We start from the raw sequence: 19,260 nt of genomic DNA, 5'->3' as shown, positions 1-19,260 counted from the left end.
AGTTTATGGGAGACGGTCCATTAGACTCGGGCCCCTTTATACAATTACTAAAAAAAAAAAAAGTTCAGCACGTTTCCCCCTTTAAAATAAGGAACAGCGAGGGGACATATGGAAACAATGATTTATCCCCGGTTGATAGATACAAACAAGTGTCTCGAGTCTTTATTGTTCTGCATTAGACAACAAAGAGAGGCGTTTGCGGCGGGGGTGGGGGGTGGGGGGGAGGGGCGAGGGAAGGGAGGGGAGAAGGAAGGGAGGACGAGGGCGGGGGGTGGGGGGGCGAGGAAGGGAGACTGTTAAGACATCCTCCTCCCGCCCTCTCCGCTTCCCGCCTGTCCAATCGCCTCACACAGCGATAGTGTCAGTAGCATTGTAGTGTCAGCTCCTGCCCGTGACGTTGCGGTTCCCTTATCCCCCTCTAGTGCCGTCTGGCTGCAGTAGCTCAGACTAGAGGAGGGGAGAAGAGGAAAAAACGCTGAGTGAGTGAGTGGAGCCGGGGAGGGGTTCCTTAAAGAAACGCTACCATCGCTTGGCATTGTGGCCAGGCAGGAACTCCGGGGGAAATCTCCTCCTCTCCATTATTACCCCCACCCCACCCCTCCACAAAATTTGGGGTGGGGAACCAGGTGGGGGGATTCTGCAAGCATTTTATAAACCGGATTGCACTGAAAGAATAGATAATAAAGGCAAAAAACGGCAGCTGAGCCATCTCCAAGCAGCTGCCCTCCCTCCTCTCTCCTCCTGGCCATCTGCCTTGGGTTTTTCTTTGTGTCTGATCTTTTACTACTGAACCGAGTGCAGGAGGAGGAGGAGGAGGAGGAGAAGGAGGGTGCAGCACACACAGGGGAACTATGCCCAGTTCGCTCTTTGCAGACCTGGAGAGGAACGGGAGCGGCGGTGGCGGCGGTGGCGGCGGCGGTGGAGGAGGAGGAGGCGGCGGCGGCGGCGGAGGTGGAGAAACCCTGGATGACCAGAGAGCCTTGCAGATCGCGCTGGATCAGCTCTCGCTCTTGGGGCTGGACAACGACGAGACCGGCTCCTTGTACGACAATGAGCCCCGGAAGAAGAGCGTGAACATGACTGAGTGCGTGCCGGTGCCCAGCTCGGAGCATGTCGCGGAGATAGTGGGAAGGCAAGGTGGGTATTTGGAAGGAAGTTGGGTGGGCGAAAGAGGCAGAGAGTGGAAGGAATGAAAAGGCAAGGGGGGTGCTTTCCACGCTGGGTGGACATGTGTGGTGGGATGTGTGTGTGTGATATGCGACACTAAACGCTGAAGTGAACTAGCGATGCTATGACGGGCAGTCCCCCCAGACAAAGAAAGTGCAGATGTGGGTCTTCCTGGAGCCTTTCTGCACCAATGCCAAGATGCACTTTCACCTACTAAAATCACAGCCCATCTCGCCCACCTTTTCCCCTCCTTCGCCCCGGGAAATTTAATTTAATGGGAAATGCATTCAGGGGGAAAATGTGGTCCCTCCTTTTTAAGAGTGTGGGGGGAGGGGGAGAATCAGGGAGAGGAAGAGAAGTCAGGATTTCTAGAAACCGAAATGGAGCTTAGAAGGGGAACAATGGGCACGGGAGTCGAGACCATCCCCATTGGGAGGGAGTGATCTTGCACAGCCACTCTGCTCTGAAGGAATGTGCTGGGCACTAAGTGTGGATCAGCATTTTTCCCCCCAGCTGACTTGTATTCGATTTGGTTTTTGAGCCCATGGCAACTGCCGTCTTTTCGGAGGGCTGGGGATCGGAGGGGGCTTTTGCTCGAGCTCCAAGCAAACCCGTCCTCCCCGCGAGTGCCCCCGCTCCAGAGTGTGTGCATGAGGGAGGAGACGCCAAGTCGCCCCCCATCCCGCCCGCTTCCCGGGTCTGCGGCGGCTGACCCCCACCTCTGCGGTCATGCCCGGATAATCGGTGTGTTTCTTTCTCTCTTTCCCCGCATCCCGGCTCCCAGGTTGTAAAATCAAAGCGCTACGGGCAAAGACCAACACTTACATCAAGACCCCAGTTCGCGGGGAGGAGCCTGTCTTTGTTGTGACTGGCAGGAAAGAGGACGTAGCGATGGCCCGGAGGGAGATCATCTCGGCCGCGGAGCACTTCTCCATGATCCGCGCCTCCCGGAATAAAAACACCGCTCTCAATGGCACGGTGCCCGGGCCGCCCAACCTGCCCGGCCAGACCACCATCCAGGTGCGGGTGCCCTACCGCGTGGTGGGGCTGGTGGTGGGACCCAAGGGGGCCACCATCAAGCGGATCCAGCAGCAGACACACACCTACATCGTCACGCCCAGCCGGGACAAGGAGCCCGTGTTCGAGGTGACCGGCATGCCCGAGAACGTGGACCGCGCTCGGGAGGAGATCGAGGCGCACATCGCCCTGCGCACCGGGGGCATCATCGAGTTCACCGACGAGAACGACTTCCACGCCAACGGCACCGACGTGGGCTTCGACCTGCACCACGGGGGCGGCGGGCCCGGCCCCGGGAGCCTCTGGAGCAAGCCTACCCCCAGCATCACGCCCACCCCGGGGCGCAAGCCCTTCTCCAGCTACCGCAACGACAGCTCCAGCTCGCTGGGCAGCGCCTCCACGGACTCGTACTTCGGCGGGGGCACCGGCGGCAGCACCAGCGCCGCCGCCACCCCGCGCCTGACGGACTACAGCCCCCCCAGCCCCGCGCTCAGCTTCGCCCACAACGGCAACAACAACAACGGCAACGGCTACGCGTACCCCGGAGGCGAGGCGGCCCCCTCCCCGGACTGCTGCGCGGAGCTGCCAGGCTTCGATCCGGCGCCAGCCCCGCCGCCCGGGGCCCAGCTCATCTGGGCCCAGTTCGAGCGGTCCCCCGGCGGGGGCCCCGCGGCGCCGGTGTCCTCCTCCTGCTCCTCTTCCTCCGCGTCCTCGTCCGCCTCGTCCTCCTCCGTGGTCTTCCCCGGGGGCGGCGGAGGCGCGTCCCCCAATGCCAACCTGGGGCTGCTGGTGCACCGCCGGCTGCACCCCGGTGCCAGCTGCCCCCGCCTGTCCCCGCCTCTGCACGGCGTGGGGGGCGAGCACCATCTGGCGCGCCGGGTGCGCAGCGACCCGGGCGGCGGGGGCCTGGGCTACCCCGCCTACGCCAACGGGCTGGGCGCTCACCTGCCCGGCCTGCCGCCGTCCGACTCGTCCGCCTCGTCTTCCTCGTCCAGCTCCTCGTCCTCCTCGTCGTCCTCCTCCTCGGGACTGCGGCGCAAGGGCAGCCGCGACTGCTCCATCTGCTTCGAGAGCGAGGTGATCGCGGCCCTGGTGCCCTGCGGGCACAACCTCTTCTGCATGGAGTGTGCCAACCGCATCTGCGAGAAGAGCGAGCCCGAGTGCCCGGTCTGCCACACCGCAGTTACTCAGGCCATTCGTATATTTTCCTAAAGGCAAACACACCCACACGCTCTCCTCCGCCCTTGCCAACACACCCTCTTCTCTCTCCCAACCTTACACACTCCTGAGATCCAAGACGAGCTTTTAAAGCTGTAGTATCTGCACAGTTTTTTAATTTAAAAAAAAATTAAGGGACTTGCCAGGATATTTGCATCAAGTGTACTGTAGCCTGGGGAAACCTCTATACCATCTAAAATGCATGCTATCAAAATCATAGGAGCAAGGACATTCTATGAGTAATCGATTTTTACACTGTACTTTAAAATAGGAAGCCTCCAAAAGAATACCCCCCAAAGTTTTTTTTTCGTTCTTTAGAGTAGGAAAAATGAATAATAATAATGATGATGCTGACGACAATAATGCCTATATAATGTGTGGACTTTTAGTGTGTCCCTCTTGCTGGTGAGTCCCCTAGAAATGCTTATTCCAGAAATACAGTGGATACTTTTGGAATGTTCTTGAAAGGCAAGGATTGCCTGTGAAACCATGATACTGCAGCTTTATTAAACTTAAAGAAACTGTAACATATCTCTTATATATATTAAAAAAAACGTTTAAAGGTTTTAAAAGAGAAATTGCATTAATACAGATTGAAGTATTTTATTCTTTTTTGACTTGAAAAATTATATTTCATATTGCAAAGATGTTTACAAGTATTTTAATTTAAGTTCAGTGAACTTTTTTGTAGCTGGGTTAAATCTTTTTATTTTAGTATGGCCTTATGGCAAAGAACACTGTATTATTTTAATATCACACAATTGTGACAGAATTACAAACCATAAAATGTGTAATGCTTTGAACAGTATTCTGTTGGGATGGAGATTTTATAGGTTCAGAAAAATCTTTTAAATCTACTTCACCCAGCATATTTTCTATTCAGTGATATAAGACATATTTTATTCTATATTATTACAAACAAATGGAAATGTTTAAACATGTCAAAAGGAACCGTTGACGCTTTCTAACATTTGTATAAATAGAATTCAGTGGAAGTTACAAAAATTCTGTTGCACCACTAGTTTTAGTATTTCTATTTTAATACATTTGTTTACCACTTGTTTATGTATATGTAGGTGATGTTACTTGAGCTTAAATGTACTTTACTGAGCAAAGTTTAAAAAAACAAAGTATATTTTATTTTATGATAAAGGGCCTTTAACCTCATGGTCAAATACTAATATTATATTTGCTGAGACAAGATTTGAAATTGTATCAAGAGTTTTATTTTTCTGACATTTAAAGTTCTACATAATAAAGGTAAAACTTAAGTAATGGTGCTACTTCATTTTTTAAGTATTTCTATATAAATAAAGTAAAATATTACAGAATACCAGTCTCTTGTGATGATTTGACTTTATTTTTTTTTTTTTTAAGAACCAAGGAGTGTAATATTCTGTAGGGAACTGTCCCTCTCCTACTTTTTAAGTGTTTGATGTAGGCTAAACAGCAGGTAAGTTAAAAATACATTGTATAATTTATGCGCTTATTAGAAGTAATGAACTTGAGAGGTAAGAGTTATATTTGGCTCAGTGCAGCTAGCTCTGCCTTTAGGTAAAGGTGTTTTCTCTGAAATGTGCATCTGGTCTTAGGTTGAGTGATTTCTTTGTGATAAGTAGAGATGATCAATTCTATTGCCTTAATGCAGACAGGGAGGGGCTCTCATTTAATCTTGGTAAATTATGAAGCTTGTTTCCTGATAGGTGTCTGGTTGAGGGGCAGGCTAATTGGCTTTGACGGGCCTGGGGTGTTAACTGTTTGTTGTTTCAGGGAGTTTTTGTTTGCTTTTTGACTGAGTACACCTGCAGGCTGGGCTGTGGAGGGATGGCTTTGGGTTTGGAGCAGAGTGTTTCTTTGCTTGACATCAGCAACGCCTCGAGAATTGTGTAGTTCTTAGGATTCTCTAGATTGTTCAAATGCTCTTTGAGCACATTTACTTTGAGCTGCTACCCTGGAGAAAAGAAAACCCAAATACAGGCTTTTCTTCTAATGAAGGGTGAATAATATACAATATCTCCACAGGGAAGTCCAAAAATAGAGAGTATATTCTACCCGTTTCTCCTTCCCCCTTTGTCGGGGGGTCTCTTAAGCCAGGAATGGCCAGTTCAGATCTCTGCAGTAACTGTCTTTGTGTGGCTTTTGCCATTGTTTGGCTACTGTGCTTTTTATGACACTGTGATGCATAAGGCTCTTGTAGATGCTAGTCAATAAGAGGGAGAAGGTAATGTTAAAAAAAGAATAATCTGACCCATATTGGTAAGTAATGCATTTTGCTTAGATACAGAAAAGCTTTATGTCGTTATCCAACTTGTCCTTTTAACTTAAGGTACCTTTTAACTTAACATGTACTTCTTGTGGTTCATGGTGTTCCAAGAATGAGTTTTTGCCCCTTGTTTAAGCTGTTTTTAATTGCTTTGGCTATGACCAAGATCCCTTTTTTGTATAATCAGATTTCCATACTGGTGTGCTTTTTATCCTTTAAGAAAAGGGCTCTGAATAACAAATAAACGAACAGAAATTCAGAAGTCCTGATTGAATTTCTATAGGCTTCCCTTAGGATTTTTTTGTGGTAGGCCATCATAGCTCATGGGCTATTTTAGAGGGTGAGAAAAAGGTTTGATTTGGAGACATCTGTCAGACTGTCCAGTGAGTCCTATTTCTTATGAAGGCCCTTTCTTTACTTGGAGTCTTGAGATGGATGATCCACTTTTGGTAGAAGGCATCCAGAGGATGGCTTTTGTCCCATCTCCCAAGGGTGTGCACTGGCTGGTGGTAGGGGGCGGTGGAAGGAAGGAAGCAGCTTCTCGGTATCAGGCTTGGCAGTAACCAGAGTTTGTGTCTGCAGCAATTCCCCAACCCATTCCCCACTGCTGGAGGCTGTCTCTGCAGCAAACAGCTCTTTCTTCTTGTGTGTGTTTGTGTGTGTATGTGTGTGTGTGTGTAAGTAAACAAAGAAAATACGTTTTCACAGCTGGGGGGGCAGTCAAAGGAGAATTTGAATGAAACCTCTGCTCTCTGACTCTTGCCAGATGTCTCATTAAAATATTTAGGTATCTACTGTATGCTAACTGTACCTGCCTTACTGCATACTTCTATTCTGGGGACAACTCCGGGACCTTCTAACTTTGTGGTCAGGAGTGTTGGAAGGGAAGGAGCCAAGAGGTAATGTCCTAAACGTAGAAGAGAACAGAACGACGAAGGAAGCACTTTCTGTCTAACCAAACAATTATAAGCAGATAATATAGACTTACCTTACAGTTGATTTATGTAGTGCCAGGGTAATGCCTGGTTCAAAATTGAAAAGTAGGTCAGTCCCCATTCCCATTCCCTGCCCCCAAACTCTTCTTTTTGCACCTTTCTCCCTTTTACACCCCTTAAGAGACAGCTAGATTGTAGCATGGGTAAGAGTGCTGGACTTATGACTGAGTTGGAATTTTACTGTGGGGCACTTATTTGTGATGTGACAAGTCACTTAACTACTTAACCTCACTTTCCTCATCTGTAAAATGGGAGGGGGGATAATAGTCTGTACCTTCCAAGGATGTGGTGAGGATCAGATGAGATATGTACAGTGCTTTGCAAACCTTAAAGGACCACAAAAAAGACTAGCTGTCATTATTAGTGGCCCCTCCATGATTCTTCCCTCCACCTTACCTGGACTGACAATTGTGGATCTAGAGCCTCAGAGGCCATGTAGTCTAACCCCCTTATTTTACAGATGAGGAAACTGAGGCCCCAGGGGAGGAAAATAACTTGAACAAGGTTACAGGTAGCATTATGGGTGAGATTTGAACTTTAAAGGTAACTCTTTCCATTGTTTGCCCCTGGATCCTGAACTCTTTCTAGACTGCCTCTTCTGTATTCATACTCCACTTATCAGTCCCCCTCTTCTAATCAATTTAAATCAACCAATACTAGTAATAGCTACTGGGTACAGACAGAGCGTTGTGTGTGGGTGCTATTGTGTTGAGGATAAGAAGATGAAAAATTGCCTAGCCCTGGTGGAAAGGAGCCCCAAGAAAAGTGAATTCTGACGAGGTTGTGGATGAAATGCCAGAAATTCCTTCAACAATCCCTTAGAAGGAGCCTACCTACTTATGGGGAACTCAGATTCTTAGGTGTAGAACACAAATACTTAGATGAGAAGCTCAAATGATTCTAAAACATGGTAGCATGTAATGGGCAAAGGAAAGATGACAAAATGTTCTAGGAAAACGAGATCTTTTTCATTTGTCGGCGAGAGGATCAGGGAAGATCTCCTCCAGAAGGTGTCACCTGAGCTGAGCTGTGAAGAGAGAGGACTTCACTGCACTGCCAGGTATATGGGAGCCTTGGGAAGCAGACCTCTAGGAATATAGGACCTCTAGAAATTCTGGCTGGAACATAGCGTGTGAGGAGCATCAGGGGGTGTTCTTGGGGAATCTGACATCATAGGAGCATTACATATGGAGCTGGACCTTAGTGATAATCTCGGCCTAGATCCCCTTGGTGTCCAAAGAAATGAAGTCACTGACCCAGCATTGACATCTATGCGTTAGTAATAGATTTGGGATTTGATCCACACCCAATCAGTAAGCTGCACAGTAGTGGGAATTTCTGTCCTTTTGTGGATGAAAAAGCGAGTTATCTCCTGCTATAGGAACTTCTGGCATTTTATCCATATAGTGGCCAGAATTGATTTTCTTCTGTGTGCCTTTCAGGCTGGATGGCCAATTTTCTGCAGCCTTCCTCTTTTGTGGTTCCTGTTTTTCCACTAGGTGACTTTCCTATCCCCACCTGCCCTTCGTACCCAGTCCCTGAAACCCCCTTCCTAATTAAAAACTGCTCTCAAGACAATATTTAATATTCTGTCCTCATCACACTTTAATAGGAATTAAAGCCTAAAGCAAAAGGGAAAGTCAGTGGAATTTGAATCTTCAACCAGCAAGTGTGGTGTGGGGGCAGGAAGGAGCCATTTCTGAAGGAAGTAGTTCTTCCCTGTACCCCTGAAATATCACTCCTTTGCAGGCAATTGTCTGCCCACAAGACCCGTGCTGCTTTCTATTAACTGTGGAAAGAGAGGTGTTAAGGATTTTTCCTTAAAAGAAGCAGTAAAAACATCCTGAAACATTCAAACGTTTGCGTCAGACAAAATTCACAGGAGGTAATAAAAGAAAAATTGAAGTCTTTATTCCTATTTCTCTAAACACTACTAGACTTCATAAAAAAACAGTTAGTTGTGGGTAATATGCTAATTTTTTTCTACTGTCAAGGGTAGTCTGAAAAACTGAGGAGTTTACACTACTAGGGAAACTGTTGTTTTTACTAATACTATCAAAGAGCACCTAAAAATGGAGAATTATTTTTCAGTTCACACTCAAAGTTGGTTCTAATGACACATTTTATAGTGTCTTTTCCTCATCCCCCCATTGGTGATGATGAAGTGACTTTTAATGACATATTTTGAGCCCCATTTTACAGATAATTTTGGACTGATTTAGTTTGAGCCTAGAAGACAAAAAAATAATTACTTGGAGTATGAATTAAGTCAATTATCTCACCTACACAATATCAAAGGGCAAACAGATTTGAATAATCAGTGTGGTTTGAATTCCTTTTCTCCTGATTGATTTTTGATGGAACAACCAGAAAAGAATTATCAGTTCAGTTCAATTTAATAAGCACTTATTAGGGACTTGTTATGTGCTAGGTACTGATTTAGACCCTGGGGATACATATAAAAATGAAAATCATTTTCTGTCCTCAAGGAACCTGAATTATACCATGGGAAGGAGGGGTGGTGGGAAATAGAGCATTTATTCAGATAAGTGGAGGTAGGATAATTTGAGAAGGGAGTGAGCACTAATAACCAAACACATGAGAAAAGGTATCCTGTAGGAACAAGGTTCATGAATTGAACCTTCAAGAGAATAGAAGTTCTGACAGGTAGAGATAAGGAGGAAGAGCATTCTAGGTCTAAAAGACAGTCTATGAAAAATCATGGAAATAGGAAAATAGAATGCTATTGACAGGGAAGAACAAATAGGCGATTTGACTGGGTCTCATGTCTGAGGGAGAGTCAAAAGGACGAGCTGCACTCAGGTGTCAAAATGCTTTAGGGGTTACAGAGAGGAGCTTGTATTTAATCCTAGAGACAGGAACCACTGGAACTTTTTGACAGGAAAACTTGAACTTTAGGAATATCACTTGGCAATGGTTTGGAGGACAGACTGGAGGGGAGAGAGGCTTGAACCAGCGACTCGACTCAGGGAGCTATTTTGATAATCTCCATGAAAGGTAATGAAGGTCCGATCTAGGATGGTGGTCATGTAAGTGGAGAGAAAGGTATGAGTGACAGGTGTGTGTGTGTGTGTGTGTGTGTGTGTGTGTGTGTGTGTGTGTTTGTAATCTGAGACGTACCAAGCAATTGAATATAGGAAAAGACACAGGTGACTCCACTGTTCTGAACCTGGGTGACTGGAAGGGTCTTAAGACCACAGGTTCATAGATTTGAGCAAGAAAGAAAAAGAGAGAAAAAAAGCGGTCATCTGCTTCAAGCCACTCATTTTACAACTGAGGCCCACAGAGGCTGTCTTGCTCAAGGTCACACAGATAATGACAGAGGAAAGATCTGAACTCAGGTCCTTTTTAAATGATGCTGTAACAGAATAGGGAATTTTGGAGGAAGGGCAGGCTTAAGGAGAACAATAGTTTTGTTTTGGATATGTTGAATTTGATCTGCCTATATGAAATCCAGGAGATGTCTAATGGTCTGATGGTAATTTGAGGCAAGTGCTTGGGAAAGGGCTAGATATAGAAATTTGGTTATCATCTGTGTGGAGGTATAACTGAACCCATGAGAGCTGATGAGATTATTAAGAGAGATGGAGGGATGTAGAGAAAGAAAAGAGGGACCAGGATAGAGCCTTGGGAGACATTCATGGGTATCTGAAGGGACAGGGATGATGACCTAGCAAAGGACACTAAAAAATAGGAAGATAGGAGAGCAATATTATGAAAGGAAGAAGGGAGAGGTCAGCAGTATCAGAGGCTGCGAGCTTTCAACAATGATGAAGACCGAGGAGAGAACATAAGATTTAGCAATTAGAATGATAATAGACTTGGAGAGAGTAGTTTCGTGTAAAAAGATGCCAGAATTTCAGAATTCTGGGGCCAAAGCCAGATTTCAAGGGCTGTAGAAGTGAATTTGTGGTTAGGAAATGGAGGTAATGAGTGTAGATCAGTGGAGTCAAATTTAAGTAGAAACAGAGACCACCAAACAAATTGTAGAGGCAACTAGATGGCTTAGTGGATACACTGGGCCTGGAGCCAGGGAGACCTAGGTTCAAATCTGGCCTCAGAAGCTTACTAATTGTGTGACACTAGGCAGGTTACTTAACCTCTGTTTGCCTTTATTCATTGGAGAAAGAAATGGCAAATAACTCCGGGATCCTTGCCAAGAAAACCTCCTGGATAGTATGATGTGCAGGCTCATGAAAAGTTGGACGTGAATGAACAACAAGATGAATCATAGGTAAGGATCCTTGCATGCTGCATGTTGACTTGGAAAACCACATATTTACATTATCTATGTTCTGTTGTACTTTCATTTATTTATTAAATATTTTCCAATTACATTTTAATATGTTGGGAATACTAGGGAGTACAGTGAGCAATTGATACCTCTAGTAGAGATGACTAAATGATTTTTCAGGAGTTTGACCATAAAAGAAGAATGAATATTGAATACTAGCATGAGGGGATGGCATTATACACAGGTAATGGGCTCCCCTAAAACTGAAGTCTGATTTCCAGTTCTTCACTTCTAACTCTGACTTAGGCACATATGTTCACTACAGATGTGATTGAAACTATAAGGGTAATGATGAAATAGTACTGCATGGTAGTTTCGCTGAAAGTGCCATCAGTTTTGGTGATTAAAGCATCTCAACTTTAGTTTGAATGGTGCAGGGATGTTAAAACCAGGGCTCTAGAGCAGGTCTTAAACTTTTCCCACTTACAACTCCTTTTGTGACCCCTTTTCTCATTTGTTTTTTTTTGAGGGGCAGTGTTTGTCAACATCGCATGGCCTAAGGGTATGAACAGTGCAGAGTGCCCATGCTTTGTGTTCACAACCAAGGCTGCAGTAAAGTTGCACGATATAGCATAGGCAAGTGGGGCCAGAAACACCTTGGATTCATTGTGAGTTTGATTTGGAATTAATTTTTGGTCGTTGTGCATTCAGGGGTTGTGCCCCACAGTTTAAGAAGCACTGCTGAAGAGGAAGGTCAGCACTACCACACAGCCCTTTACTCAGGCGGTCAACAAGCATTTATTAAGCTCTTGCTATACCAGATACTGTGCTCAGCACTGGGGATACAAAGAAAGGTCACAACACGATCCCTGACCTCATTAGAATGAGGAAAACAACATGGAAATATCTATTTACAAACAATTCTGTACAGAACAGGTGGAAAGTAATCAGAGAGGAGGCAGCAGCAGGAAGGAAGACTGGGGAAAGCCGCCTGCAGAAGGTAGGATGTGAATTGAGTCTTGAAGGAAGCCAGGAAGTGGAGGTGAGGAAGGAGAGCATTCCAGGCCTGGGGGACATGCAGTGCAAAAGTTGGAAGATGAAGAGTATAGCTGAATCATAGAGTGAGTAGAGGAAGATTGGAAATAAAAGAGGCCAGGTTGCATAGAACTTTAAATTCCCAGTAGAAGACTTGATATTTTATCCTGAAGGGAATAGACAGTCACCAGAATTTACTGGGTAGGGAGAGTGACAGTCAGACATGTTTTAGGAAAATCACTTTGCCTACTGAGTAGAGGATGGATAAGTATGGGAAAGGATGAGGCAAAGACTAATTAGGACAAGAAAGGAGGAATGAGGGATTGCTTAACTTTTGCACAACCCTGAATTCTTATAGAAGTACCATTGAGTAGGTAGCTGGTGTTTTGTCCTTCATTCTTGAAGAGGACCATGACATCAGGGAGGTGATGTCATGACTTGTACATGAATTGGATTTAAGTGAGGGAGGGCAAAGTCACCAGCCCCACTTTCTCCTCTGGAGCCATCTAATCTGTGACCAGATATAGATCAGTACCACAGGAGATGGCCCCAAATGTAGTTGGTTTTTTTGAGCTAAGGTCTTTCCCATGTCTCAGTTTGCTTGAGGCAAATGCTCATTCAGCAATAAGGTAAAAATGAGGCAAAGAATGACCTCTTGTACCTAGTCAAAAAATAAAATTAATCTGGGAGAGGAAGACTCTCAAGGTTTCTAGTCAAAACAGAAAAAATTGCTATTCATACTCACTTTGAGCTACCAGGACCCAACAGTGACCACTAAGTGGGGTTTGGGATGGGACCTATTGTTGGTCAATCAATAAGAGTCAGAATGATTTGGGTTTGAGGCATGGTCCAAAAAAAAAAAAAAAAAAAGAAAAAGAAAAAGAAAAAGAAAAGCAAATCTAGCCCATAAACTCCAAGATATCTTGCTAGGCTTCATCAGTCAAAATTTATATTCCTTTGGGCAGAGCACCCACATGTAAGTATATGATTCCCTACATGGACAGAAGGAGAGGAGGGAGAGGAGAGAAGGAAGGAAGGAAAAAAGGAAGGAAGGAAGGAAGGAAGGAAGGAAGGAAGGAAGGAAGGAAGGAAGGAAGGAAGGAAGAAACTGCATTGACCAACTGGAAATGGCCAATTGGGTCCTCAGTGAGGTAGCTACTATAACTCATAGATGGTTTGTCCTTCATTCTCAAAGAGGGGAGTGACATCAGGAAGGTGATGAGGTCATGACTTGCAAGTGAATTGGATTTAAGTGAGGGAGGACTATGCAAAGTCACCAGCCTCACTCTCTCCTCCAGAGACATCTCGGGAAGGTAGAGGACCTTCCTAAAAGGAAGAGAGTTAGGTTCTTATTTACAAGTTTGGGCATGAGTCCTTTGCCTCTTTTTCCAAGCTAAATAAAAGCTACCCTATATCAGTATTTTGTTAACTAAAGTAGTATTTGCATGGGAATTGAGGGCTTTTTTTTTTTTGGGAGAAATTTAGACTTGAGCCAAATTCTGATGTTCCCAGGGAAAAGCCTTGGTGGAGCAAAATGAGTCATTGAAAAGATTTGTCAGAGGTCCTCAAAATGAACATGGTCTCTGTGACCCAGAACTGCTTTTCCATTGTGATATAGACCATGATTTGGGAGAAACTGAGTATATTTGCCTTAAAAAGAAATTTACTTTTAAAATTTAGTGGCAAGAACAGTGAAGAGGTCATTGAAAAGGAGGGAGAAGCACTCCTGCCATGGATGGCACTGATAAGTTAAAACTGAACCCAGACAAACCTTTCAGACTAGATAAATTTTTTTTTCTGGGCCAAGTAGTGACTTCCATAGTCCTTTGCATGTGGTAAACACTCTAAATATTTATCAAATGAATAAATGAACTTTCAAGAGTTTATGACTATATTAAGTACACAAACTATAATAATGCTAATTAAGATAGTGTCTGCTTACATTTATATTTTCCAAAATATTTCCTTTTGACATAGTTTCTTGTTTGGTCCCTGCAATAATTCTAGATGGGCAAGTCAGTTTTGGTAAGACAGAAGTAACAAAACTTATCCCACTTTAAATGGGAATGGAAAATCAATGGATGAAATTGACACTAGAACCTAGGCTTCCTTGTCCCCTTTCCCCCTAGATCGTATAGTGTGCAGATAGTAAACTATGCGTTGATTTCTACTTGTCTTTAAGCTTATTAACTGAGTTTACTCAATGTCTGATTAGCTTGACATTATTATAAACAAATTAATCTTCATATTTTCTAATAATTAAAGTATGAAAAAACATACTTTCCATTAAAATTACATTGCATATCATTTAATCTTTCTTTTGGTGATTGGGAAAGCACTTATGGGTCATCATGATACTATTAGGAACTATTAAAATTTAGAACAGCACTGAGACTTTTGGAATGCCCTGTACATGTTACCTGTGACCCAGAACTATTGCTTTGAATTTACACAGCCATGTTCATTCTGGGAACTTTTCAGTTGTCCTCCATCTTTGACTGATGCCCTGACCTTCCTAGATATACACACATAATACTACATATATGCATATGTTAACACATGTACACAATGTATATCTTAAGATAAAATAATTGATATTTATATGAATAAATGCATACTATTGGATAAAATTGGTATTATTAGTTATTAGGAACATCAATTATCATCGTTTATAATTGCCAAAAAAATCAACCTTCTAGTTTTTTTTTAGACTCTGTATAGAAGGGAATGTGACTGTGTTAGATCTTTCCAGTATGGAAAAACATTTAGTGTTGCTAGAACATCAAGTGACCTTTCTTTTGACTGAGCTCTACGTTCCAAGGATTTATATAATCACCTTCAGATTTAAAATACTACTCTATTTGAGGCTTTCCTATTTGGGGAAAGCACTCAAGGCAACTCTTCCTTAAGCTGAGTTCCTTCTTCTTAAAGACATACAGTTCTCTAGATTTATGGACCCTGGTTAAGGAAAAGGGAAAAACAAACATTAGATCTGATAGAAAGTTGACCCTCCCCTCCTCTTGACTGCCATCAACCACATAATCTACAGTACTATTGCTCTATCATGGCTCTGTTCCTTGGCTCCAATTACCATTTTGCTGATCTTCTATGTGTACTTTGATGGAGCACTGATCTTATCCCTTCTCTGGGGACCAGGTCTACTCTGTGTGAAGTCCATATTTCCTCTGCTTTTGTCTCTAGAAATTCTCCTTTTAAAGGTACATTCAAGGACTAGAATCTAGTATGAATTTCTTTCCTTCCTTCCTTCCTTTCTTTCAACTTGTTGTTAGTTCATAGTACTCATACAAATAACCTTATCAAGGGAGACATCTTTAATGACAGAATAAAGACAACATTATTTAATTTTGTTAACCTTGCTAAGAGTTAGCCACAATTATAGACTTGTCTTGGGAACTTCTATACCTTGGAACATCAATTACCATTGTTCAGACCTTCCCTAAAAATCAGCTTTCTAGTTTTTGTGTTGTTTTTGAAGGGATATAGCTTTTTGTCACTTAATAGGGTTGAATTTTCAAAGTATGGTCTTTAGAGACACCTCTTAAATATTATCGATACAATTTGGATAGCTGCCACTAGGTAGGGAGAGGTGTCTGTCTGGGATATGGTTTGACACATTAATGGTGTGGATAAATGAATTGGATAAACACAATATAGCAAGTGAGCATTTTTTAAAAATCCAAAGTTAACCCATAGTAATTTGAAAGTATAAATACTGGTTAAACCATAAAAGAAAAGTACAAGATATGAGATATAAATATGGAGTAAGATTTAAAGAAATGCAACCAAATAAACACAAATTAATACCTTCTCTTTTTTCTCAGTAATTACCAATCATTGCTTATCCAAACCTCTAGAATTCTTTCAGATCTAAGTTTCAGATATGACTTTTTCTTAGGGTCAAGAAAAACCTCTAGGCTTTGTTCATTTTGCATATTGTCAAGAGTGACGAGACTGGTTTACTGGATTTTCGTGTAGTTAAGGTATTTAGTACTTTATAGATCCAAGATTTTATGGCGTGGCTATTGTATGTATTGACACAGGTCTAGGTGGTGACTTTACAGAATTATCAAGTTTTAGAGTTGGAATGAAAACCAGTGGTTATCTGGTCCAATTTATACTTAAATAAAATTCCTGCAGTTCCATGCCTCACAAATGACTCGTCATCCATCCTTTTCTGAAGATATCCAATAAAGGGGAACCCATTGCTTCCGAAGGTGACCTATTCCACTTTAGGATAACTCTAATTGTTAGGATTTTTTCCCTTTTACTTCAAGGCTAAATTTGCCTCTTTGAAACTTCTACCTTTAGTGAAAGTTTCTGTAGTTGGTTGGGCTGTAAAATTCACCTGGTGATGAGCTCCTTTCTGCTATATAATCAACTTTACTTAGTTTGACTAACTACCTTAAATAGGCCTTCATGTGTTTTTGTCCCTCTACTATTGCTGTGTGTTCCAGAAAATTGCACTTACCTAAGCAACTCCTCTTTCTCCCTCCCTCTTTCTCCTTCCTTCCTTCCCAGTTCTCAGAAGTTCACATGTTACTGTAACTATGTCTATTTCATAATCAAGACAATTTTCCCAATTATTTTAGCAACAAAGATTGAATGGTTCAGACTTCTAGCTCTTTTTCTCCCTTTATCAATGTTGAGTTTGGATGGAATATTTCTGTAACTAAACTCTGATTTCAAATTTTCTTTTTCAGTGATAAACTGTTTCTTAAAGGGGCTATGCCTCTCCTCCCACCCTCACCTGATTTCTTACTATTTAAAGTCCATTTGAATGAACACATATAATTTAAAACAGTTATCAAGGGGTTTCCTCAAAGGGATTTGACTGTTATCAATAAGTTGTGTCTTCTTATATGATAGGATTTGTATGCACTTGGTTGATTATAATCTGAAAACCTTGAGGTTCCCCTATCAGTATGATTATTCTCTTTGCAATTGGATTGTTATGTCCCTTGATTTTTTTGGGCAAATCATTTTGGACTTTAAGATATTATCCTATGTTTAAGATAATGTCCTGTTGGACAGCTCTGATTTGCTGTTACTTTTGAGAGAGAACAATTAAGTAGATGCTGCTTTAGAAACAAAAATACTGCCAAACAGTATTATCTTTTGCTTAGAGGAATTAATTGCACAATTCAAGCTGAATTTGAGAAGTATTACCATTAGATATGACATTTTTTTGAAAGGAAACTGCAGGTCTTTGGCATTTGAAAGTGCCATTGACCTCTTTTATTAAAATTGCCAGCATTGGGGGTGGAGCCAAGATGGTGGAATGAGAGCAACTACTCACCTAAACTCTAAGACAAACTCCTTCAGATGCCTCTAAAAAGAGAATCTGAATGGATTTTGGAGTGGCAGAATCTAATAGGAGATGGACTGTGGCAGATTCACAGCCCAGGACAGACTGGAAGGTCATTGAGAAGGATCTGTTGTGCAAGACTGGAGGAGTGCACAGTACAAGTGGCTGTACAAGTGTGGTCCTCGTGTGGCAGGGTTGAGCAGGAAGTCCCAGGCAGGCTAAGGCAGTGGTCTCACTGTGGAATCTCGGGCATATCCGCCCAGGACAGGAGTCCAGTGAAACCAAGCAAGTGAGAGCCCAGAGCCCCAGGTATCTGTATCAGCTGCTCCTGAGACTATCAGCCCACAGATTAAATATCTGTAAATCACGTACTTGAACTTCCAGGGGTCAAGATGGTGGAGTGATCGGTAAATACTCTACCCCTCTCCTTGTTGACCTTCAAAGACCCATAAAATATTTCCTCAGGAAAAATCCTGCAACAGTGGGATCAGTTGAAGGGGCACATAATCTCTTAGCATGTGAGGTTAAGAAAATTGCTAAGGAGGGTCCCTCTTGCTGTGGCTGAAGGGGACCAGTGCAGAACCAGAGCTGTCCCAGATATCCCCACCTCAGCAAACTGGGAGGAGATCCTGAGCCCCAGGGGAGTGAAGCCCACAGCCACCAACACCAGGACCCCAGGTGTGCCTCAGCACCCTAGGGGAATTGAGAAGACACTAGCACAGATGGGATCACCGACTGCTGAGCTTGCCTATGCTTTAGCTTAGCAGAGGAGACCTGCTGTAGCCAGACCACCCCTCCCCTACACTTAACACAGCTAGCTCCAGGGCAAATGTGGGGAAACCCACAAAGACTTCACCTGCTCTGCTTTCTCACACTAGCCAGCTCAGTACTAGGTAAGCTGCAGCATTTTAGTTTCCAGCTAAAGAACCAGAGGCCACAACACACAAAACGTCAAGTTCAAGGCAAAAGAACTGTGGAACAGAGCCCCTTGTGTCCTAGAAGCAGAGATCTACTTTAAAAGCCAGGAAAAGGGTGATCATCATGAGTAAGAAGCAAAGCAGAAAAGAAAAGACCATAGAATCTTTCTATGGGGCAAGGACAAAAACATGAATACCAAAAGAGGTCAGCATTGAGACTGTAGTGCCATCTGAAACTTCAGAAGTGAATACGAACTGGTCATAAGCACAAAGAGCATTCTTGGAAGAGCTGAAGAAGGATTTCAAAAACCAAATTAGAGAAATAGAAGAAAAACTGACCAATGATTTTAAAAATATGAAAAAGGAAATCACAGAAGAATTTAAAAGGAAAGTTGGACAAATGGAAAAGGAAGCCCAAAACCTAACTGGGAAAATTGGACAAATGGAAAAGGAAGTACAAAAACTAACTGGAGAAAATAATTCCTTAAAAGGAACAATTGGACAGATGGAAAAGGAGATGCAAAAACTAACTGAAGAAAGCAATTTGATAAAAATTAGAATTGAGCAAGTAGAAGCTGATGAATCTATCAGACATCAAAAATCAGTCAAACAGAATCTAAAGAATGAAAAGACAGAAGAAAATGTAAAATATCTAATTGGAAAAACAAATGACCTGGAAAATAGATCCAGGAGAGAAAATCTAGAGAGAAAATTCGTCTACCAGAAAGTCATGATGATAAAAAGAGCCTGGACAATATCTTCCAAGAAATCATCAAGGAAAACTGCCCAGAAGTCCTAGATCCAGAGGGCAAAATAATCATTGAAAGAATCTACTGTTTACCTTCCAGTAGGGATCCCAAACTAAACACACCAAGGAATATCCTTGCCAAATTCCAGAAGTGTCAAGTGAAGGAGAAAATATTACAGGCAGCCAGAAAGAAACCATTCAAAAATCAAGGAGTTGCAGTCAGAATCACACAGGACCTTGCAACTTCTACATTAAAAGATTGAAAGAACTGGAATATGTTATTCCATAAGGCAAGGGAGCTGGGACTACAACCAAAGAT

At 43.1% G+C, this 19,260-nt stretch overlaps 1 protein-coding gene across 2 annotated transcripts; it reads left to right on the top strand.

The window, feature by feature from the left end:
* The first annotated feature begins 272 nt into the window (after positions 1-272).
* MEX3B (mex-3 RNA binding family member B) lies at positions 273-4,733 on the top strand. 2 transcript variants are annotated; one of them, XM_072619309.1, is made up of 3 exons: positions 273-479; positions 874-1,137; positions 1,952-4,733. In XM_072619309.1, exons 2-3 carry the CDS (start codon positions 1,077-1,079, stop codon positions 3,394-3,396), a joined length of 1,506 nt encoding a protein of 501 aa, XP_072475410.1. In that variant the 5' UTR covers positions 273-479; positions 874-1,076; the 3' UTR covers positions 3,397-4,733. The 2 variants fall into 2 exon arrangements, with proteins under 2 accessions (XP_072475410.1, XP_072475406.1); XM_072619305.1 differs by having other exon boundaries at positions 273-1,137.
* The last annotated feature ends 14,527 nt before the right edge of the window (positions 4,734-19,260 follow it).

This window comes from Notamacropus eugenii, chromosome 1 (assembly GCF_028372415.1).
Source record: "Notamacropus eugenii isolate mMacEug1 chromosome 1, mMacEug1.pri_v2, whole genome shotgun sequence".
In the NCBI taxonomy this organism is placed as follows: Eukaryota; Metazoa; Chordata; class Mammalia; order Diprotodontia; family Macropodidae; genus Notamacropus; species Notamacropus eugenii.
This window is presented reverse-complemented; position numbering and strand designations above follow the sequence as displayed.